The sequence below is a fragment of the Eubalaena glacialis genome, chromosome 2 (genome assembly GCF_028564815.1).
Source record: "Eubalaena glacialis isolate mEubGla1 chromosome 2, mEubGla1.1.hap2.+ XY, whole genome shotgun sequence".
NCBI classification, from domain to species: Eukaryota; Metazoa; Chordata; class Mammalia; order Artiodactyla; family Balaenidae; genus Eubalaena; species Eubalaena glacialis.
Window position 1 is genome coordinate 189,815,731 of NC_083717.1, and position 24,797 is coordinate 189,840,527.

A 24,797-nucleotide genomic window follows, 5' to 3' on the forward strand; every position below is an offset into this window, starting at 1 on the left:
CCTCCTGTGAGCGAGGGCCGGCCAGGCCGGATCAGCGCCCCACCTCCGGAGCAGTGCCCACCCCACATGCCAGCCACCCCCTGCCCAGCTGTCCGGCACTCAGGGCTGGGCCAAGTGGGTGTCTCCGTGACTGTGCCCGGCAAGGATCCCCCAGACGCACACATGGTGGGGGGGTACGTGATGGAGCCAGCCTTCCCGAGTCCAATCCCAATGGCGGTCAGGAGGCTGAGGGTCGTCTGCAGACTGCAGGGGGGTCACGGGTGGGAGGCAGGGGGCAAAGAGGCTGGAGTGGTGAGGGGTGAGGTCCAGGGCTTGCTGGGAACATGGAACCACAACCAGAAAAGGAAAGGGAAAGCAATGGAGTTTTGTTGGGCACCTTGCTTGTACCAGGGGCCTTGGCTACCTTTTGCTGTTTGACCCTCACAACTCTGCAGTGAAGAGGTCTTGTCCCCATATTACAGATAAGGAAACTGAGGCTAAGAGATTACAGACCCCAGGTATTTAGCTGGTAAGAAGCAGAGCCAAGATTCCTGATCAGTCTCAAGTGCATCCAATTCTAAATTCCATATTCTTTCCACTGCACAAAAGTTTCTAAGTTCATAAGAAGACAAAGAACAGTACAGGAGATTTTGAAAACAGTGCAAGTTGGCAATACCAGAGCCATCACAAGGCACTCATGACCAATCATAGACAGGGATGTTTGGGAGTCTGGGGGAAAGAAGAGTAGCTTCAGCATAATGTCTTGGGAAGGCTCCATGGGGTGAAGGGAGTTATCTATTTATTTATAATTCTCTATCTCACCATCTTCTATAAAGTATTGAGGAGGTTACAATAAGATCACATATACAATCAAGCTGTCAAAATAGAAACTCAAAAATAATATAGAAGAAGGAATATTTTTTTCGACATCACTACAGCAATTGAAGGAGGAATATTTTTTTAAAATCTCAAACTGAACACTAAATTTACATGGAGCTTCCTGGCAGTTGTGGCAAAAAGGGAAATGCAACAGGTTACATGATTCAGATACAAGATGAACTATATGGACTTATCAAGAGAGATGTTTATTTCTCAATGCTAAGTCCTAGAAATCAGGGATAAGAGTTCCAGATGAATAAAATGTCACAAACACTTGTTATCTTGTTATACACACAGACACACACACATATATAACTACGTATATAAAACATGTGTGTATATAACAATATAGTTGTGTAGTTACATAGTTATACAACTATATAACTATACAAGTATAGTTGTGTAGTTGTATATAAAACTTGTATATGTAACTCTATACACTCTTACAGTTTTATATATATGATTGTAAATACAGTGTATAACTGTATAGTTATATATACAGCTGTAGCAGTAGAGCTAAATAGTATATAGTTATATGGTACATAGTTATATATAGCATATGCCTGTGTGTGTGTGTATGTGTGTGTGTGTGTGTCTAAACTCAAAAGAAAGGGAATCCTTCCTGTAGTAAACCATAATGGAAAAGAATATGAAAAAGAATATATATATATGTATAACTGAATCACTATGCTGTACACCAGAAACTAGCACAACATTGGAAGTCAACTATACTTTAAGTTTTAAAAAAATTTAAGTTACATGTACCTAATTTTTAAAAAAAGGGAATCCTGGAAAGAAAAAGGAATCAAAGCCGGAGTGGTGAGAACTGACTCCACAGCTCATGGGTTGCAGACCCACAAACAGAACCTGGAAGTAGGGACTGGAGTTCTGGCATCAGTCCCTGGGATGCTGGGCACCTAGACTGGATCCTTCTATATAAAACCTGGATGCTGAAGAGCTGCTCTGTTGGCAAAAACAGGACAAGAAACACTATACCCACTGGAAGGCAGTAAAGAAGTGTGTGGCCTCTCTGGGCCTTAGGTGGAAAAAAGTGCTAGGGCCAAGCATGTGTGGGATCCAGGTTTACACTCCCTTTCAAGACCAGCTGAAGTTGCTGGGGTCCCACAGAAGCAGCCATTAATGTGTTCTGAAGGATGTTTTTATAGCAGAAGTCATCAGACTCACCCAGAGGGGGAACCCACAAAGATGAACTCACAATCCGAAATCACAAACCACCATGGAATCAGATCCATGAGAGTCCTTGGAGGAAACAAACCAGAGAGAACTCAGAATCATGCAAAGAGCTGAGCAAGAGATCAAACTACTGTGCTCGAAGGATGTCAAACAACATAACAGAACGTGTCTTTAACAAACTTTTTGTTTGTTTTCATTGGCCATGGTTGAGAGAATTGTTAAGTGACAATAATTGTTTTTGTAGCCAGCCCTAGAAATGACCATCCATGGCAGATGAAAGTATCACATTATAATGAACCCCATTTTAGGTGTAGCCATAGAGATAAAGCTAATTACTAGTGCAGTTTTGTGATGTTGTACCTGGAAATGAGGTAGATCATGAAATTCAGAGAGAACTGGCCATCTTGAAGGATACAAGTGGTCAGACTCTGGTGAGAGTCTAAGTTCTGGTCCTCTTTAAGAAAGGGGACAGTCTTAAGCCCAGTTACAGGTGCTCAGAGGTTTCCAAGTGGTTGGCTCACTGGATATGGAGGCACGTTTACGAAGAGTTATTAATTGAATCCTCATCATAACTCTATGACGTAGTGTCTTGATCAGCTCACGCTGCCATAACAAAATACTACTATCTTCTGTCCTCCATCACCTCCTTTACCCCCTGTCCATGACAGTCCACCCTCCACATGCAGCCGGAAGAGTCCCACTAAAATGTAATCCAGAATCAGCCACCAGTATCCTTCCCACGCATTTCCTCCTGGCACTTGTTTTGACTCATGTGTGTCTTCATAAAATCACAAGTATATAACAGACCCTGTAATGTGTTCATTTGAAAACCTAACATTCCATCACGAACACCTCTGCAGTGTCATTTAAGTTGATCCAATAGCATTATTTTTGATAATCACTTTGATAATCACTTAAGTAAGTTCTATCACTTACTTATCTCATCCCGTGTTTTGGGGCATTTTCTAGATTTCCAGCACAGTGAACATCTTTTTAGTTAAATCTGTGACAGAATTATAGTTTCTTGAGGATGATTTTCTAGAAGAGGCGTTATGTCAGAGATTAATCAAAAAAAGGCAAGTTTGCTTGTGTTGTGATCCATGCTAGGTTTGGGGATGTATAGGCATTTCCAAATTGCCCAATGATAATTCTGTACAGAGCCTTTACATGTCTTAGAAAATCATCTGCTAGAGCAAATGGCTCCAAGAGAGAGCAAATACTGGAGAGACATTTATTAGAGCCTCTCTGACACACATTATTCACTTGAATATTTTCAGTTGCAAAGGCAATAGCACTAACCTCCTGAAACTCTGGAAAACGTAGGAGAAATGAGGCTCTCCCTGAAGCATCCGCGTCTGATATACTTCCATAGCCACACACACGTTTAGCTAGATAATTTGGAATCATAGCATATGAACATTTTCTATTCTTTTAAGAGTTAACATTAGGTAGGGCAGAAGATCTGAACAGACATTTCTCCAAGGAAGATGTACAGATGGCCAAAAACACATGAAAAGATGCTCATCATCACTAATTATTAGAGAAATGCAAATCAAAACTACAGTGAGATATCACCTCACACTGGTCAGAATGGCCATTATCAAAAAAATCTATGAACAATAAATGCTGGAGAGGGTGTGGAGAAAAGGGAACCCTCCTACGCTGTTGGTGGGAATGTAAACTGGTACAGCCACTATGGAAAACAGTATGGAGGCTCCTTAAAAAACTAAACATAGAACTACCATATGATCCAGCAATCCCACTCCTGGGCATATATCCAGAGAAAACCATAATTCAAAAAGATACATGCATCCCAATGTTCATTGCAGCACTATTTACAATAGCCAGGACATGGAAGCAACCTAAATGTCCATCGACAGAGGAATGGATAAAGAAGATGTGGTACATATATACAATGGAATATTATTCAGCCATAAAAAAGAATGAAATAATGTCATTTGCGCAACATGGATGGACCTAGAGATTGTCATACTGAGTGAAGTAAGTCAGACAGAGAAAGACAAATATCTTATGATATTGCTTATATGTGGAATCTAAAAAAAAGGGTACAAATGAACTTATCTACAAAGCAGAAATAGAGTTACAGATGTAGAAAACAAACGTATGGTTACCAGAGGGGAAGGGAAGGGATAAATTGGGAGATTGGGATTGACATATGCAAACTACTATATATAAAATAGATAACTAATAAGAACCTACCGTATAGCACAGGGAACTCTACTCAATACTCTGTAATGGCCTATATGGGAAAAGAATCTTAAAAAAAGTGTGGATATATGTATATGTATAACTGATTCAGTTTGCTGTACACCTGAAACTAACACAACATTGTAAATCAACTATATTCCAATAAAAATTTTTTTTTAAAGTTAGCATTATCTCACATACAGTTTTTCTACTATTACCAAAGTCAACCCCCTCATTTTAAATGGATATAAATATTCCATTTGAACAAAGTCTTTTTCAATCATTCACTTCTTTTTTATTGAACACAGAGGCTGCTTCCAACGTTTGGCTGTCATGCATGTCATTGGCTGGAATTTCTCTTCATGAATAATAAGCAGTGTGTCTATGTTTCTTTTTTCCCTTTGGCTACTGAGAAGCTTAGACTCAGATTTATGATTTAAGTGTAGCAACGTATAGCCTGCTTCTCTACGCTATACTTTTACACAGGTGTGTACGCCTTGCTCTATCTTTTCTTCTCTCTGGTCCTGATCTTTTACTGCTTACTTATATTTTATTATGTTTCCTATTGGCCTCCTCAGAGCTTTGTGGAATTATTGAAAAATAATTTAATGAAATGTCAAAGTGACCATCTGTAGGCATAAAACTCTTCCTCTGTCTAGGAATAGCTGACTAGTATACTTAGTACAATTGCTGAGAATAACATGACCAAATCAAATAATCACAATACCATTAAGCCCTTGATATGTACTACCCCAGAGCTTTCAGAAGGAAAAAGGGGAACGTGGTTGAAACACGATAGAGGTAACAAAACTGAACCCTCAGTTACACCACCAAACACAGGCCAAAAGGCTGAGTGCCAAAAGTGGTTGAACGTCTGGGAGTGTCACCTGCAGTCTACCTCTTAATTTCTTCCTTTCACTTACCAGTTCCTTGGGTCTGTTTCCACACTGTACCGTGGGCCATGGAGTAGATGCTTTGTACAATCTTGTCAATGGAAGGGAGGAAGAAGGGCTATGAAGAAAGAAGGAGGAAGGAGACACCATCCCTGATCCTCAGTAGTTCCTGGCTTTGCTGGAAGACCTGCCTACCCTTTGGAAACTTCAGCCTGCAATGCATTTTGTGCCAAAAAAGTTTCATATGGCCTGTCCCATAAGCGACATGCCAGCATTGTTATCACATCATGGGATTTAGACTGGGAGGGAGACCACCCACTTCCTCTAGACAGGACCCCTGGGTTCACATCCTGGATGTGTCCCAAACTAGACATTTCTTATTTTTTACATCTTTGATTACAAAAGGTCACAGAAACACAAGTATATTTTCATCGTGGCCTGTGAGAAAGAAACCACAGTAAAGGGAGACAATTTGGACTGCAGCAGGACACAATGGGGCAAGGACTGGGTTTCTAATCCGTAATGAAGACATGAATGTCTCCCCCAGCCTCATGTTGGACCCTGAGCTCACATCCAAAAGACAGAACCCTGCTTGTCTGTTCACTCACTGCCTCCCCAGCTAACTGGGAGTCATCCATGCTGTGGACTGCATCTCCAGGGTCTAGGAGCATGGGGCACTCAGTAGGAACTCCAGGATCATTAAGGAAATAAATAACTGAATAGATGGATGGACGTCCCATCCTGCCAACTGAAAGGTAAACCCCTGGAAGGCAGGAGTGAATCTTATTGATCTGTAACTTCCCAGCAGAGTCTGTGACACAGCATAGGTCTTTGATAAATGTTTATTAAATGAACAACTTGTGGGTGGTTGGCTGGATGGATAAATGGAAGGATGGATGGATGGATGGATGGATGGATGGAATGGAATGGAAGGATGAATGGATAAATGGGTAGGTGGATGGATGAACGGTTGATGGGTGGAGTGGATGAATGGATGGATAAATAAATGGATATATAGATAGAAGGATGGAGGGGTGGATGGATGGATGGACGGATGGATGGATGTGCTATACTTTAGGGTTTGGGAGAGGATTCCTATATTAGATGGGCTTGTAATAGATGACTTTTAAGGGTCCCAGCCAACTATAAGATTTTGCTTCTCCATGGGCTTCACTGTGCTTTCTCAACATCCATGCATTTTCCTGTGCCATACCCTCTGCAAGACATGCCATTCCTCCCTCACCTGTCCTCAACTTCCCAGTGAATCCTTACTCATCTTTCAAGGAGCAGCACAATTTCCCTAATCCGCCCTCTCCCCAGCGGATTAGTTGCTGCCTCTTCTGGGCTGCTCTCACTGCCCACATTGCCCCATCCTGCAGCCTTGTTTCATAATGCATTTCTTTCATTAAACAAGGAGTCCCTCGAGAGCAAAGACCAGGCCCTAGACCTCCCTGTGTGCTCAGGTCTGACCTCCAGCTCAGTCTTTGCTTTGGGAATTAAATAGACTTTTGAGCTCAACCTGCTTTGACTTCTTTAGCGCATCCTAGATGATCTTTAACCAGAATGCTATAAAATTGTTTGGAAGGCTGGACAGAGCAGGCAATTAGTGACTAAGATTTCACCTGCACACAAGAAAGTCAGAATTTGATCCTCCCTGGCTTGAACGTTACATGAGTTTCATTATATATTTCACCACATTAACATTTTTTTTTAAAGTTCTATTCATCTAGTTTTAACTCCAAAGCAGAAGAAGATGTTTTCTAGCTTTAATTGCTGAACTTACAGTTGAAGAGTGAGCTGTGTAGCAGCCTCTACTCTGATGTCCCCAACGTGCTCGGGACCGCTTAGAAAATGGGGAGACCCTGTGACCTGCAAGGTGGCTGAAGACCCCAAGGTAAAACCAGCAAAAACATGGGATTTTCTGTTCTTGAGATCCCATTCTCACCCTGAGTTTCGTCATCTGAATAGGGCACATTTCTGACCTTAACTTTCCCATCAAATTTGGTTACTCTGTGCACACACGGCATGCTCATCTGAAGGCAGAATGGGTCCTTCCAGATCACCTTAACTCTCCATTTTACAGGTGGGAAAACTGAGGCCCAGAAAAGGGAAAGGACTGGCCTGAGGTCACAGAGCTACCGATGGGACCATGAGAACTGAATGGAGCCTTTCCTTTGCCCTGCTGGTGATCTCCAAATTGGGCTTTCTTAAAAGGGCTGAGGGAAGGGACAGGCCATGAGTGTGAATGTCAGGCATTCACACATGTTCACACATCATCCCAAGCATTTTTTTTTTACTCAGTTTAGGTGTCTGTTCCTCAGCCCTAAGATGGAGGTTCTTCCCCAAATGACCACATCTCCGTGTATTCCAATCAGAAAGCAACTCACCATTTCAGTTCTGCTATTTGCACCGTTTTCTGGGCGGGAAAAATCACAAGTCAGTGGGGGATAGGCAGGACCTACAGAAAAGAAGAGAATTCTTCTCGGGGAGTTCTTATTCACTACACCCCTAGAAAGCAGGGCAAGCCACCTGCCCTGAATGGCTACCCACTCCGTTTTTAGTGCTGGACTTTAAATCCTACTTCTGTTCATCCGGTGGTTAGATATGGCCTTGGGAGCATGGTGACTTTTTGAAGACAGCACACAGAGGAACACATCTCCTTCATTCTTCCTAACATCTGGCCAGAACCCACACAGCATCTTCGCAAGCATGGCTCAGTGTTTTCATTTTTTGCAAAAAGTCTCCTTGTGAAGATTCCCAGGCTGCCTACCTTGGTACCTGGTTTGTGGATGGTGCCCAGTGAGTTTGCAGAAAAGTGACTTGACTGGAATGTTCTTTGTGTCTTGAAGAGCAGGAAACATAAGAAGAGTGGTCGAGGGGGACGTCCCTGGTAGGTGGTTAAGACTCCGCATTTCCGCTGCAGGGGGCGTGGGTTCGATCCCTCGTTGGGGAACTAGGATCCCACATGCCGCAGGGTGCGGCCGAAAAGAAGAAGAGTGGTCGAGAACCCAGTGGGTCTTTGATCCCTTTTCACACAGGGGTGGGCTCTGACCCTCACTCACTGGAGGAAAGCAACAGTTTCCTAAGTGGGTGAAACCCAAAGGAAAGCTGCCATCTTCTTCTTCCATCTTGTCGGTTGCTCTGGGCCCAGCACCGGGAAAAGCCAAGCTAAAGGCTATTTCCTTCTGAAAGACATTGCCTCCTCCTCCAGATCTGAGATTATCCCTAAAGAAAGCATCCTCAAATCTGTCAACCTCTCGCACAGGGGAAGGGAAGGTGGTCCTCCCGTGTGATTCTATTAAAACTCATGGATGGGTGGAGATGCTCTCTAGTCCAACAGCCTCCCTTCATGATGGGAACCCCAGGGGACCAGACACAGAGTAGCAGGGACTCTGTCCCACTCATTTCTGACCCCTCGGTGCCTCACCCAGTGGCTCTCCCTGGGAATGCAGGAAATGTTAGCTGAATTATGCTAGACCCGAGCCTTGTCATTCCCAGACAAGGGCTTTTAGTTCTAAACCACTTGTTCTCAAACTTGGCTGTATAAGAGTCACCTGGGTCATTTTCAAAAATACTGATGCCTGGATCTCACCTCCAGATTCTGATAGAAATTGGTCTGGGGTGAGGCCTGGACCCTGGGATTTTGAAATTTTCCCATGTGATTCCAGTGTGCAGGCAGGACGGAGAACCACTATTCCACATCACAGGGCTTCACGGGGGTAAACAAAAGCACTGTTGGTCTCTCATGGCATTATTTTCTGTCCTCCCAAATACAGGAGTAAGGGGTTGAGTCAGGAGGAAAATGGAGAAAGACCTTTAAGTCACCCTTGGAAATAAGCTGTCCATCCCCTGCCCTTGAAAGACACAGAAAAGGACAAGGTTTGGAGATCAAGTTAAATGTCCAATTTATTTTTATAACTTGAAACCAGAACAAACTTGGTTTTGAACAAGCGTACAAATGAAATGGCAGACACATGCTGAACTGAACCTTGTGACATTAAGGGAAAAAAAGAGGCCCAAAATCTTGTACAGAGAATAAAAGGAACAATAAATATTTTACTAAGCCATATTGAAATGACCTCCTGTCATCTCAACATTTTATCCATAATAAAAAAAAAAAAAGTGCCTGTTTCTTAAACAGAGCACAAATACCAAGCAATAATAAATAGTTCCAAACTTGTAGTAAAAGACAGAACCTCCAAGTAAACAACAAAATCTCATACAATAAGTAATAGAAAAGGTAATAAAAATATTTCGCCTTGCCAGTACAAATGCAAACAACTTAACTCAATGTAACTTTGCTTCACAGAGCTGATACAAAGAGCACCAAAATCATGGGTTTGCCTGTGTTCCCCAAAATCTTTGACTGTCACTTAGGACAGGGACGAAAGGCTGATTTCCCTACTTTTCACATTTTTGCTTAGAGGAATTCAGCTTCCTCCTCCCCCCCGTGAAAGACCCTCAAATGGCAAGTGGCAGGTTCCAATTTGGGGCAACTTTGAACCAAGTTGTGGCAGTGTGGAAACCGGCGGGGTCAGCTGGGTTCCCCAGGCTCGGGGCCTCTCTCACTGGGTCATCTGCTTCAGTGTTGGCTTTTTAAACATGAAAGAGAAGCAAAATGCTCATTTCTCTGCTGTCGACAGAGACAAAAATCTTTGTGCTTTAGGATGGCTTAGTCCTGGAATCGTGGTGACTTTGCGGAAGCTGGTGAGAGCTGGCTAGCTTTTGTTAACTACAGGAGGATCGCCTTGGAGGCTCTAAAGGACCTTCCCAGGGCATCCTGAGGAAAGGGCGGCCCCTGGGTCTTCGGATCAAGCAGGTAGGAAACGGACATCTCAGCGTTATCTTCCACTTCCTCTCCCTTTCTTTCTACTTTGCAAAGGTAAATGGCAAGGAGCAAAGGGCATACTAAACAGAAAAGCGCCCAGAAGAAAGATTTCTGCATTTGGTAAAGAATTGCCCGACAGGATGCTTGGTTATACTTTCGTAACCTGAAATGGTTTCTTAGAGTTCCTGAAATAAAAAATGGCTTCCTGATATAGGTATTTTTTTAAAACGTATTATTCCCTCATCCAAAAAACCACCATTTTATTATCTTAAAGCTACTTGGCTTTACAAAAAAAAAAAAAAAAAAAGGAGTGGGGGAACAGAGAGGGAGAAATAAATCAAATAAAAACGAAAAGAACAAATAAAGGACTGACAGAGGCGTTAAGGATGGAGAAGAAACACAGAGGAAGGAAAGAGAAAGAGCTATGGAAAGGCACCGAATTCGTCCCAGGCCCTAGGCATTCGGAAACTGACGGAATGTAGCTTTCGGAGAGAAAAGCAGCAAAGCAGGTAAGAAAGACAACAGGCCAACACTCTCCAAGGGATAAAAGGTCCTGGTTGTGATGGGGACTCCTTCCTGAAATCCGATTTGCGCTGGTCCCAGCCACAGATCACGTCACCTGCGCCTAGCTGATACGCCAGCTCCCTTTATTACAATTTTTGTTTGTTTGCTTGCTTGTTTAATGCTTTTTCAAGGACTAAAGAAAGCTCAGCTTGCATTTCTTTCTGCTCTGAAGGGCAGGGTGACGGCAGAGGAGGAAGATGCCCTGGGCTCTCCTCTACATCTGACATCTTTATAGATGCCTCTTAAAGAAAGGGAGGGCTCTGTGAAATGGTACCTATACCTTGACAAAAACTGATTTTTCCACTCAACACGAATAAAGAATTTCCCATCTGGTCTGCTGTGGCCACACCAGGGAGCCTTGATGCAAGGTTCAGGGCATTCAGAGTGAAGCCCTACTCGAACAGTCCTTTGTAGAGGCCAATTCCGACAAAAATATATACAACTAAAATGATTTGTGAACCAAAGCATTTAGCTACTTCTTTTTGTTTCTTTTCCTCAAAGGTTGTCAAACAACCCTTTTTTCTCCTGTACAATAGGACTTAACATACAAATTTTTTTTGCAATATTTTATCCTGCCAAATTAAAAAAATATATTATGGCAGCCTGCTTGTTTTTGTTTTTTTTTTTTTCTTTTTATTTCCAAATTCACTAACAAAAAGGTACATTAAATCCTTTTAAAAGGACAAGCTTACAGTTAAAAAATTACAAGCTCCAGTAAAAATACAGCAAGTGCCTACATCATATGAACCAACCAATATATCCATTCCAGAGAGAGGTGGGAGGAGAAAAATAAGTACAGATCAGAAATGTGGATTTTTTTTTTTCTGCAAAGCAATAACAATATTAAGCACTTCTTTTTCTACATACTTTTTCTACATGGTGTAGCAATCCCCTTTTAATCCCCAAATACAAGTTTCTATACATTTTTTTTTTTGAAATAAAAATTCAACACCCAAGGCAGAAAAAAATTTACTAAAACTCCGACTTTACAGTTACTGTGACAAGAACAAATTATTATAGACCCCACCATTTAAATTTTACTGCAACATTTTCAAGGAAAAGAAAAGGGTTTTTTTTTTTTTTTCTTGTTTTGTCAAATGCCCAGGCATTCTCGATTATTACAAATACTGGTCCACTTTTACAGTAATCAAGAAATTTTCATATATATAATATATACTAAAACCCCGTCACCAAAAGAAAACAATATACACGCAGCCACTGTGGCATCTTTTTATAACCTATTAAGCAAACTCTGAAAAAAATGATCGCTCCAACACACATACACACAATTTTTTTTTTTACCCTTGTATGTATCCAATACTGTAAACGTATTTTTAAGACAGAGTGCACTAAATTTAACTTTAGAAAAAAATTAGCCGTTGTTCCTGAATTGTTTTTGTTCTGTTTTTCATTCAACGATATCAACTTGTACCTTGTGTCACTTGAGTTTTAATTCAGCAGTAAATCACCTCCACTCCACATCTAAGCAGCGCTGTCCCACAGACAAAAGGGGCTGAGGATAATTCAGCTAATGGATATCCAAGGTTGTGCTGGGTTTATTTCTTCATTTGATTGGGTCTTATGGCATTTTCATGTCTTCAACCAGGATTTTTGAAAATTTATTTAAAGTAAATGTGGCTTTGTTTGTTTCTAAAGAAATGTACTTTTCTCGTTTTACTTTTTTTTAAAAAAAGTCTTTTCATTTCAAAAAAAAAAAAAAAAGTTTTGCATTTGTCTCAAGAGACTCAAATAGGAAGATCAGTTTTCAAGGCACTCACATCAAATTGAATGGCAGTAGAAAAACTGTCCAATAAATTATTTTATTTTGTTCTTTATAGTGCCAGTATTGTGAATGCCACGCTTAGCAATACTGACACTCAATCTCAGCCATCCCTTACAGTTTAACCCACCTCTGGGCCAAAAAGAAGAAGATGCTGCAATTTCTTGTTTAGAAGCCATTTAATTTAAATGCAAACAAAAGCTTTAAAGTGCGGGTCAACAGAATTCAAATGTCTAATCTTAACAGTCCAATGTTTAGTACCTTCCAACCTAATGGGATAGAAAAAAAAACAAAAAACAAACACCTGGGAAGTAGCGCTGGGCACCTTCGGATGGAACTCTTCCCGTTTTCCAGTAAAAGGGAACTGTAATTGGCAAGATCCTCCCCCCGCTCCCCCCACTCCTCCCCCAACCCCCGTCCGTACAATGTCATCAGTGTGCATTACATGAGAGAATAGTAACTTCCCTCAATTCACCATCAGTACACTTGTCTGCTTGGGAAACGATCAGTTGTCACTGGCAGCAATGTATGACTTCGGATTTCTGTGGTGGGGGTGATAGAGAGAGAGAGAAGCTGTCAAGCCAGAAGAAACCTGAAAGAATACCGCTGGTTTCTCTCCTTTCTGTGTCACTGCAGGCCACCACCATCTACCCCCAAAAGTACCCTCAGCCCGTTTTATTTAGTCGAATCTATGGCAAATAGCAGAGATGGCATCCCAGGGCCCACCGACATTCCAAGAAAAGTACGGGATCTGCTGGGAACGCACAATTTTAGAATGCTCTTGGGCCATTTCCCAGGGGCAGCCCTCAAAAACTCCTGTTTCTCTGGCAGTGCTGAGTTTTCTGAGGGCCTCTCCCCCCCACCACTCAAAGGTTTCCTTATGGATTGCAAAGTTGAAATCAACACAGAAAAGGCCTCTGTTACTCGGGACATCATCAGTGCTACATCTCCTTTCCGATTCTGAAACAAAGTGCTACAACTTTAAAGATTGTTATCCGCTGTTCATCCACCCCCTCCCCCAAAACAAAAACAAAAGCAAAAACGCATGCCACTTTTTATTTCAGGACAAAAAAAAAAAGGAATAAAAAAGTAAACAACTTTAAAAGTCATTTAAGTGTTGGCTTCTTCACAAGAAATTACACATGCTTAGCTTAGATTTCAAAAAAGCAGCGCCCTCCCCCCCCCCAAATTATAATTTAAAATATATGCTTCCCCTCTACATAGCTCGGGAGTCATCGCTCAGGCTACTACTGAGTTTTTAAAAAACAAACAAAAAAAACAAAAAAAACCCAAAAAACTGAAGAAGGGATGGATACCCAACAAAATCTCTTAAAGGAATTTCAACAGAAAGAATAATAATAAAAAGTACCTGCACATGCCAAAAAAATTACAAAACCCAATAAATACAGAAATTATTGCACAGTTAAAAGGCTCCACAATTTTTACTGCCTTAATCAACCCTCGGGTTTCCATAGGACTTCGCAGACACAGGTTAGGTTGGAGGGCCGCCTCCCCTGGGGCCCCGGGGGCTCGCAGGGGGTGCCGAGCGGCGGCGGCGACACGGAGGCAAGTGTCAGGTCAGCATTCTCTCGCTTGGCGACGGGGCTACTGTACAGGTGCGCGGGGGAGGGGGGGGCCCCCGCGCGCGCTTAGCTCCTCTCGGCCTGCTCGATTTTGACGTCGTTAGTCAGCAAGTGCTCGCCGTGCCACTTTTTCATGTGTTTCTCCAGGGTGCTGTAGACGCTGAAGGGCATCTGGCAGATGTCGCAGCGGTACACCTCCTTGCCGATCTGCCCGTGCGTCTTCATGTGGCGCGTGAGCTTGCTGCTCTGCGCGCACGCGTAGTTGCACAGCTCGCACTTGTAAGGCCGCTCGCCGGTGTGGCTCCGCCGGTGCACCGTCAGGTTGCTGCAGTTCTTGAACACTTTGCCGCAGTACTCGCACGTGTCGCTGCGCCGGCCCTCCTTGGAGCTCGGCCTCCCGGGGCCCGGGCCGCCCAGGTGCGGCGTGCTGCCCCCGCTGGCCGTGCCGCTGCGGCCCGACAGCCCGCCGTCCAGCAGGTCCCCGGGCGGCGTGGAGAAGCGCAGGCTGCCGTTCTCGGACGAGTGCTCGGACGACGTGGCGAAGGGCGACTGGCGCGCGTCCGTGAAGCCCAGGAAGGGGTCCTTCATGAAGTGCCGCGACGCCGCGTAGCCCACGAGCCACTGCGAGTACACGTTCTCGGACGGGATGAGCGCGGCGGGCGGCAGCTCCAGGTCCTTCTCCACCTTGATGCGCTTGGCCGCGCTGTTGAGCCCGGGGCTGGGCAGCGGCGCCGGCTTGCGCGGGAAGAGGCCCGGGAAGGGCTCGGCGCCTGGCGCAAAGCCGCCGCCGCGCCCGTTGACCGCGCCGCCCGGGCCCGCGTCGCCGCAGCCGCCCGCGTCGTCGTCGTCGCCCGGGTCCCCGCCGCCCGCCGAGCGCTTCAGGAAGGCGCCGCGCTTCTGCTTGTCGGCCAGCAGCTCGCCGTAGGGCGGCAGCGCGCCCAGGCCCACGTTCTCCATGACCTTGCCCAGCACCAGCGCCTTCTCGTCGGCCAGCGCCTTGGCCGCGCCGCCCACGCCGCCGCCCGCGCCCGGCACCCCGGCCACCCCGCCGCCGCCGCCGCCGCCGCCGTTCTCCCGGTTGCGGCTCAGCTCTGAGTCCATGCTGAAGCTCGACTCGGGCCGGCTCTCGTTCTCCAGCAGCAGCTCCTCCTCCTCCTCCTCCTCCTCCTCGTCCTCCTCCTCAGGCTCGTGGCCCAGCGACGGGTCGCTCTCGTGGTGGCGGAAGTCGCCGTCGGCCGCCTTGAGGCCCTCGCCGGCCAGCTCGCTGGTGCCGGGCTCCGGGGAGCTGGCGGCCGAGAGCCCGTCGTCGGAGCGGCCGGCCAGCGAGCCGGCCTTGTGCATGTGCGTCTTCATGTGGCGCTTGAGCTTGCTCGCCTGCGAGCACGCGTGGTCGCACAGCTGGCACTTGTAGGGCTTCTCGCCCGTGTGGCTGCGCCGGTGCACGATGAGATTGCTCTGGAACTTGAAGGTCTTGCCGCAGAACTCGCACGACTTGCTCTTGGCCGGCGGCTGGGGCGGCGGCGTGCCGCCGGGGGGCATGGGCGGCAGCGGCGGGGTGCTCAGGAACGGGGACTTGGGGCTGGGCTGGAAGGGGTTCAGGAGCCGGTGCATAGGGTTGCCGCGGCCCGGGGACACGGGCGGCGGCGTGGAGCTGTTGCCCGCCAGCTCGCGGAGCCGCCGCGAGAAGTCCATGGCGGGCGAGTCGATGGCCATGGGGTTCAGGCGCATGACTCGGTCGAAGGCACTGGGGTGCTGGGCGACGAGCCCCATCTCCTCGGCGCTGAGGCGGTGCGGGTCCAGGTGGTGGCGCGGCGGCGGGCTGAAGAGCGGCGGCGTGCCGGGCAGGCGGCCCTCGCCGAAGCCCGGGTGGTCCCGCAGGATGGGGCCCGTCATGCGCAGCAGGTTGAAGGGGTTGCTGTCGCCCAGGAAATTCATGAGCGGGGACTGGGCCACGGCCTCGGGCCCGAGCGGCGGCGGGATGGTGAGCCGCGGCGTGAGCGAGCTGCTGGCCGGCCCGGGCTCCAGGTAGATGCGGAAGCCGTGCGTGTTCTGTGCGTGCTGCAGCAGGAACCACGCGCTGTTGAAGGGCTGCTTGCATGTTGTGCAAATGTAGCTGGAAGGCTCATCTTTACCTGGGGAGACACACGGACGGAAAGGCAGAGAGAGCGTGAGAAGCGGAGGACGGGGGCTCGCGCACCACGGGGCCACTGACCTGGAGGCGAGCCAGGGCCGAGTGCGTCCCGGGATCCGCGGCTCTTGAGGGCGGCAGCAGCGGGACGGCTTCTGAGCAGGCCCAGGCCTGCGACCCCCTGGCAGATCCCCGGCAGAGGGGCTGAAGAAGCCTGCTCTGTGGGCTGGCGGCCCCGGCAAAGCCCGGACCAGGCATGCGACCTCAGCAAGTTACTCCAATTCGGTAGACATCCCTCTGTGCCCCTAAAATACGGTGTCCTTAAGCCCATCACCTCAGAAGCCAAAGGAGATGTGTTTGTGAGAATGCCTGATTCCAGTAATAGGAAGTATGGAAAGGCTGGACTGCTTAAAAGATAGCAGGGCAGATTTCAGCCGTTCAGGGCTACTTTCACACTGGCCACGGTCTAGACCAGGCACTGTCAAGCAAGGCACTACTGACATGTAGACCCTGATGATTCTCTGCCTGGGGGCCGGGGGCCGCCCTGTGCTTTGTAGGATGTTCAGCAGCAGCCCTGGCCTCTACCCACTAGAAGCCAGTAGCGCTCCCTCCCCTCCCAATCATAAGGATCAAAAATCTCTCCAGGCATTGCCAAACCTCCCTGGGGGGCAAAACTGCCCCCTCCCCCCGCCCCCCCCCCAGTCACTGACTAGGCAATCTTTGATCCAAGGAAGTTCTAAGAAGCACAAATCAAACCAAATCGCCTTGCAAACATTTTAAGAGAAACGGCGGATACCTCTGCATCATTTGGGATTTTAACTACAGGAAATCCCAGGGTTTCATACACCAGGGTCCGTGCAGAAAGCACTGTCAAATTTAAACACGGACACGTAGGAACAGAAGGCATTCGGCATGTCATGAACATCACTACTGGGTGACAGCTGCCCCCCACCATTGCCCTCCTGGCCTCACACACACACACACACCCCCCTAACCACAGGGTAGAATCTGGCCTCCAGACACCCCTGGGGAGGGGGAGGGGTGAGGTCCTTTGCCAGAAACACTGAGTGAAAGAATGTCACATCTGACAGGACGGTCAGGATTAATGGTGGCAAGTGTGGATTTGTTACAAACTGGCTCTGGTGACATCGGGAGCCAGTCTTAGGGGACGCTGGTGGCATGGAGCCAAAGCGTCCCTGTCTTCGTCCATCATTAGGGTCATCACAAAATGGAGCCCGCACCGTCCAACCAGAACCTCTTTCGTGGCCAACGTCCTCAACCTGCGGGTGAAACTGGCTGCTTCTCCAGCCTGAACCTCTTCTCCTAATGCTTCACGTGAACAGGACAGGTGTGGGCAGGTCCTGCCTTCCACCATCAGATTTGTTCACTGGCCGGGGAAGGAAAAGGGAACACGACATCACGGCTGAGATCTTGAAATACCCCTTTTTGTTTTTTCAAACTTTCTTGTACCTGGAAGATTTTAACGCTGATAAAGCACGGTAGCTGCAGACTCCCTGGTGGAGCCAAACGTGCATGTTAATTTTCATACCCCGTATCAGTAAGGGGAGGGGGGCGTACAGTGGGGCGGGCTGGAGCAGACAATCCCCATCTCAGCCACTCCCTGGAAGATTAAGGACTTCTGAAATCCCGTACAGAGACGTATTTTTTTGGTTTTCCAGCCACGAATTATGTTTCTTGGGGGCTTCACCCTTAGCAGTAAAATCCAAGTGGCTCTGGGACCAAACGTCCCGAGTTCCATACAGGTTAAACTTGACCTCTCCCAAGGTCCAAGGTCCAAGGGGCCTGGACCTCCCTGAGCCATGCAATGTGTGCGGGCTGTCCAGGGGGCAGGGGGGCAGGGTGGAGATTCTCCCAGACACAGAAGCAACTGGGCCAGATCACCCACCACTGGAAACCAAGACCTGCCTTCCAGGTCTGGTGGTCTCTGGGCATCACTGCACGCTCGTGTGCAATAGGACATGTGTGTGTGTGTTTGGTAGTGAGGAGACCAGGAGGGGTGTGGGGGGCAGGGAGGACAAAAAGGAAAAAAGAATTCCGAAGGTCAGCTTCATCTCACTTTTAAACACAGCTCCAGGAGAACTTCTGAGGCAATTTTCTTTCTCCAGGGTGTCCGGGTAACTTCCTCCTCCCAGTATGTCTGTGTAACTCAGTTCCCCATGCTGGAGCCCCTGGGGAGAATTTCCCCACCTGGAAACGGGGCCTTTCCTTCCCAAGGCCCTGGGCGGCCGTGGTCCTCGCTGCGGGAGCGGTAAGGCCACACGGACACCCCAGCCTTTCCGTCCTGCGTGCCACCCCGCTATGGCAGAGAGCGCCAGCTTCTTGGAGGCACCATCTCCTGTCCTGGCTTATTAGTTAACGCGTGTGGGGAACAGAACTCTTCCCCTCAGACAGCCTCATGGGAAAGCTGGCCAGAAGCCATAATATTTAGAGTCCCCCTCAAATCCTTTTCTGGAGCAAGGCAGAATAAATAAGTAATAAATAAGAAGATAAAGGAAAAGTCCCTTTCTGACACAGGAGCTAATAACACAAATGAAGCACCACCTCCCACAAGGTCATAGATCTTGCAATTAAGGAGCACGCTGTACCCTTCACCTCGGCTCCAGCCGCTCTCATTAACCAAGTTACTGCACACAGCTGCTCTGGTTCTCGTGTTTTTAAGACGGGCCGCCTCCCTTCCCCCAGTCTCTTTTTGCATCATCTTCATTTCCTTGGGTCTCTCCAGAGCACTTCCTGTTTCTTCTTCTGATGGCTACACATTTTCTAGAAAGTTCTACTGCCCGTGAGGAATGTGGGTATCAGAAGACAATGCAAAACTCTCAGGCAGGCCAGGAATGAAAGGGCCTATTAAAATATATATGTTTTTTAACTCAAATGGCAGCTGCTGAGAAGCATGTACCTGCATGTCCTAAAGAGTTCAGATGTTTCCACTTTTTGTTTAAAAAAAAAAAAAACAAAGAGCAAAAGACACTGCTAAAACTCTAACTGGGAGCAACTGGGAGGAAGTTAACTGTCCGGAATTCACCATCGGGGGGAGAAAAGCTCTGTGTGTGTCCCTTGCATAGGATTTCAGGGTCCCTCGTCAAGCCAAGGTAAGCTCTTTTCCCGCACCCCTGAACCCATCTGGCTCCCACACTTCTCTCCACGCCATGGCAAGATTCACTGCAGGTGCCGGTCTTCCCAGGATCTGACAGCTGCCGATGTTTTTAAAATCTCCCAGCCCTCAAAGGCCCTCCCTAGACAACGCACTTTCCGCTCTCCTTCGTAACTTTCTTTTTCAAATAAAATGTTCATTTCCATATTACCACTTCATGGTTATCTCTTACCTAGAAGTAGCCTTGAGCACTGGGGCTGCTCACTTTTGAGAACTGAACAATGTCAGGAAGCCTCTGAAGAGCCGCTCGGAACATTTTTCTATTCAAAAACTCACTAAATATTTTAAAGCCCCAACAGACACAGTCACCCATGGCTCATTTTTAAATGCAGCGGAAGACCCTCAGTGAGAGGGCTGCTTCGCACTCAGGGCTGTCCCCCACTCCTGGAGCTCAGGGCCACCTGCCCAGAGGTGAGCTGGAAGCTCTACCACGTGCCGACTTTGCTGGTGGCCCAGACAGGACCCATGTCCCGACACGCTGCCACTGTGGCTGCCGACGTTCCAACTGAGAGGTCGACGCCTAGGTTATTTTGAAGCGACTTACCCAGCGACACCAAACCTGGCCTACAGACCTAGAAACGTCAGCTGCATTTGGATCACTACATCGGGCTTGGCGACTCAGAACCCAGGGCCCGTGTCTTGTTTGCTTGCTTCCTTCCTTTTTCCTTCCCCAGACATTTTTGGTATCCATTGGCAGAAACCCACACTGGGTCTTCTTTTGCTCTCCTGGCTTTCAAGGGAGGCCCTGTGTTTTTCTCAAATTCGAAACCCTCCCTGTGATCTCTGTTAAAGAGAACCCTGGACAGCAGCGTGAGTTCATACCTCTGCCTTGACATTCCCAGCAGAGTGATGTTGATCAAGTCACTTAACCTCTCTGAGCCTCTGTTTCCTCATCAGTAGAGTGGGAATAACATATCTGCTTCCAAAGAGGGCTGGGGGAGCAAATGAGATGGCGCATGTGGACACACCCGATAAAATTCACATATCACTACGCACATGTTATGGTTGGGCTTTGCATGTTTTGTTTTTTATTATCCATCTTGTACCTGGCAGTGGATGTTTCAGGGATGCCTTTCAGTGTAACTCTGGCAGTAATAAAACCCCAGAGGAATTTTCTTTTCTTTTTTTTTTTAACATCTTTATTGGAGTATAATTGCTTTACAATGGTGTGTTAGTTTCTGCTGTATAACAAAGTGAATCAGCTATACATATACATATATCCCCATATCTCCTCCCTCTTGTGTCTCCCTCCCAACCTCTCTATCCCACCCCTCTAGGTGGTCACAAAGCACCAAGCTGATCTCCCTGTGCTATGCGGCTGCTTCCCACTAGCTATCTGTTTTACATTTGGTAGTGTATATATGTCCATGCCACTCTCTCACTTCGTCCCAGCTTACCCTTCCCCCTCCCCGTGTCCTCAAGTCCATTCTCTACATCTGCATCTTTATTCCTCTCCTGCCCCTAGGTTCTTCAGGACCTTTTTTTTTTTTTTTAGATTCCATATATATGTGTTAGCATACGGTATTTGTTTTTCTCTTTCTGACTTACTTCACTCTGTATGACAGTCTCTAGGTCCATCCACCTCACTGCAAATAACTCAATTTCGTTTCTTTTTATGGCTGAGTAATATTCCATTGTATATATGTGCCACATCTTCTTTATCCATTCATCTATCGAGGGACACTTAGGTTGCTTCCATGTCCTGGCTATTATAAATAGAGCTGCAATGAACATTGTGGTACATGACTCTTTTTGAATTATGGTTTTCTCAGGGTATATGCCCAGGAGTGGGATTGCTGGGTCATATGGTAGTTCTGTTTTTAGTTTTTTAAGGAACCTCCATACTGTTCTCCATAGTGGCTGTATCAATTTACATTCCCACCAACAGTGCAAGAGGGTTCCCTTTTCTCCACACCCTCTCCCCTGGAGGAATTTTAATGCAGCCTGCCTAATGCATTAGAGGTTCCAGGGAAGTAGAAACTTGCAAACGTTGAGGAAACATCATTTTTTATTGTGACTCTTGGGAACCAACACGCAACTGGGCTCCTGCAATGAAGTGCTACCGCCCCGCCCCCCCCCCCCCCCCGCCACGCGTAGGAGTTTTTTTTTTCTTTTTTTAATGAGCATTTAAATAATTGTTCTTCCTTATTATGCTGGTTACTCTAATAATACCAATAAAGGTATCAGGGATGTTCAATAAAAAGCACACCTTTAACTGAGTTATTATTCAATAAAAAGGCCATAATTGAGAGCAATAATTTAAGAGGGCTCTCCTAAGGCCAAGTGATACCCAGTAGAAGGGTATTCCTGCCTGCAGGGGATTTAGTGGTTCACGGCTACTCAGAAGCCACAAGCAGACACCACCTCCCAGCTCAAGCAGGGCCTGGGGTGATCACCAGCCAGGGCCTTTCTCCTCCCAAAGCTGGAGGCAAAAATGAGAGTCCTGACACTTGGACACTGAAGAAAGAACTGGGTCTTGGCTTCACGTGGCCCTCTACAGTTTGCAAAGCACTTGACAGTTGGTTTGGCATTTTCACAGCCATTAGCGCATTTCAGCGTCACTCACACGACCGCTGAGGGAGGCCAGGCAAGGACCACCTCCCTGCTGGCACGCGATGGTGCTGCAGCTCAGAGAAGCAGAGTCCCCCAGCCAGCAAGGGGAGGGCCACGTCGCCGCTCAGGCTTCCCAAGCCCCGGCTCCATCCCAGCTGCCCCCCCAGCACCACCTGAGACCGTTCTCTTTACACTTGTCAGGGCCTGTTTCACAATGAAAAGGTCCTCCTGTCACACTGTGTGTGTCCTCCCAGTGAAGGGCATCGATTACCCTTTGATGGAGTCCAGTCGGGTCCACCACGGGCCTCGTCCCTGGAGTGGAGATGTTTAAGAGAGCAGGTGAGCCTACAGGGCAACGTGCCACTCAGGACCTGGTGAAGAGGTGTCATGAGACACCGGCAGCCAGATTCTGGGGCAGGCTGTTAGATCCAGGGTCTCCCTGTGGCAGGCCCCTTCCCCTCTCTGGATTTTAGGGTACCCAGTGCCCAAGGAGAGGGCTGGATTCATTGGCCGACCACCCAATCCTCCTCCAGAATCTATGCCCATTAGCAATGCCATCTCCTCAGTGCCAAAATGTTAATAATTATTGTCACTATTATCTCTAGATGTGTAGACCCCTTATTAGTTTAAAGACTGTCTTCCCTTTCATGATCCCAGAAAGAAAATGTCAGTTGGTTTCCTTGGGGAACTCTGTTAGTTTCGTGTTCATATCATTTCTGAGCACAGTCACCTATGAAATCTATAAGCATCCCTGCTTGTTCTGAAAGCATCCTATCAAACAAAACCTCAGCCTCTCCAAGAGAGAAGGTGGAGCTAAGGCAATAATAACAGCAGTAACAAGAAACCATCATTAAACCCTTACATGAGCTGCCTGCAGCTAAGGAGAACTGTCCTCACGACTCCCAAGGTCAAGAACTGTCATCAGCACCATTTCACAGATGAGGAAACTGAAGATTGGAAGAGATAAGGTGATCAGCCCAGAGCCACACAGCCAGCTGTGCTCTAGATAAATGCTTAGTCAAAAGAGGAAAGGGTGCAGACCTGGGCCCCTCCCAAGCCAAGGGACCCTAGGGTAGGAGACAGGGCAGTTGTGTGTGCCTCGGGATCTTACCTTTCGTTCCAGCCACATGCTAGTGAAATGTGGAGGTGTGTTATTCTCCGCTAGAATTGCAACAACTTGGTGAAATCAGGCCAATTATCTCATGGAAAAGTAATAGATGCCCTTTGTTGGGTGTTGGTTCTGGTGGTGACAGCAGTAGCTCTACTGCTACTACTAAATGGTCTCCCTGGCGATGACGTGCTGAGGCAGCCTCAGTCTAACACAGCCAATGCCCCTCCGCCAATGCCCGTGGCAGACATTGCCAGTCCATCCCCACACTCCCCCACCAGGCCTCGGAATCCTCTTTAACCCAGAGCTCCAGACAGCCATTACCACCACATAGAGTGTGCGTCTGCCTCTTTGCCATCCCTGGATCCCAGCTCACATAAGCCCACTAAGTGGGGGGGACCAAGATAGATAGGGCTGAGTGGACTAGGTAGCAGGGTGTGTCCTGCTGAGAGCAATGCCTACACTTGCCTTTCATTCATTCATTGAAGAAGTAGGAGCTGGGCACCCTTTATCCACTAGGTATTCTGCTGGTATCGAGGGATGCAGCTCTCGAATTCCAGGGGGAGACGAGAGCACCTAATAACCCTCTCAATTATTTCATGAAAAGTTTGAATGCTCCCAGGGCCAAGTTCAAGGTGCTGGGAGAGAAAAGCATGCAAGGGCTTGGCTGACTTTGGGGTTTAGAACCTGCCTCACCCCGTGTAGTCTCATGATAACTCTCTGCCCGTGACCACTTACAGGAGCAATAAAGGAGGCTCAGAGACCGCAAGTAAGTTGCCAGAGGCCACGTGACTGGCCTTGGGTTATTTATTTAAAATTCATCATCTGGTCTGGATTCCAAGCTCCCTGAGGACCGGGGCTGAGCTGATCTTGCCTACTGCCGCAACTCCGGCCACCAGCAGGGTGACGGACGCACACGTGCTTCAGAATTGCCGGTGCCCGTGTTAGCTGTGTTCTGTCTGTTTGCTCCCCCATGGTCAGCGTGGCTAAAGTCATCACAGGCAGAACAAGGGCGTCTGCCCAGGTCTGGGTGAACCTTCCCAGGCCGCACAGTCTGCCCTCCAGGCGAGGCCGCCTCTGGAGCAGGGCCCAGCTCAGCACTCAACACGACCCCGCTTCCCGGGCTCGCTGGGCAGAACTCTGCCCAGCGTGCCCACGCCTCTCCGCTGGCTGTGTTCCAGCCACCAGAGGATGCTGGGATCCAGGTGACTCCAAAGAACCCAGACGCTCCGCCACCGCCCCCATCCACCTCTAAGCCGCCCTGGCAGAGTGGGCGAGTGGGCCAGCGATCCTCCCAAATCACAGCCCTGACGGCCCCTGCTGCCCGGAGGAAGCACCAGGCTCTCAGCCTTCAGGATCCGGCCGGACTCACTGCCCACTCATGCGCTGGCCCCCCACCCTCCTGGTCCTCTCCTTCCCTGTGCATCTCACACCTCCTTGCACCTGCCGTTTCAGCTGCCTGGAATACCTGCCTTTCCTCCTCTCCCTGCAAAACATCTTCTTAGACACAGCCCAAGCGTAGCCCCCTCTGAATCCCCATAGCCTTGGGGGAATGCTGCTCGACACTGATCACCACGCTGTCATCACCTGCCTTTGACTCTGATGGGCTTGACTCACGTACCACTGTGTGTGCCAGAGGTGGACTTGTGGGCGCTCACAGCCACTCTGGAAAGTGGGCTCTAATCCAGATCTTATATAAAAGAGAAACTCAGTCTCATCACAGTTAAGTGAGGGGCCCTGGGTCAGACAGCCTGTGGGTCGCAGAGCCCAGATTCACGGCTGGGTCTGAGCCCAGGGCCTGGGTCGTGTCTGACACACACCTGGCTGCCCCTCCGCCAGGCCTGCAAACTCCGCTGTAACGGGCCCTGAACCAGCCACAGCACACCGTTCCACCTGCCCCCGTGCACACCAGCGAGCTGGCCGGTGAC

At 48.0% G+C, this 24,797-nt stretch overlaps 1 protein-coding gene across 4 annotated transcripts in view; it reads right to left on the bottom strand.

The window, feature by feature from the left end:
* Window positions 1–13,974: 13,974 nt before the first annotated feature.
* Window positions 13,975–24,797, bottom strand: part of BCL11B (BCL11 transcription factor B) — a 90,802-nt gene continuing 79,979 nt past the window's right edge. For all 4 annotated transcript variants that reach the window (XM_061182887.1, XM_061182885.1, XM_061182886.1 and 1 more), the window contains one exon: window positions 13,975–16,040. In XM_061182887.1, the coding sequence (XP_061038870.1) occupies window positions 13,975–16,040 (2,066 nt within the window). The remainder of the gene's footprint in view (window positions 16,041–24,797) is intronic.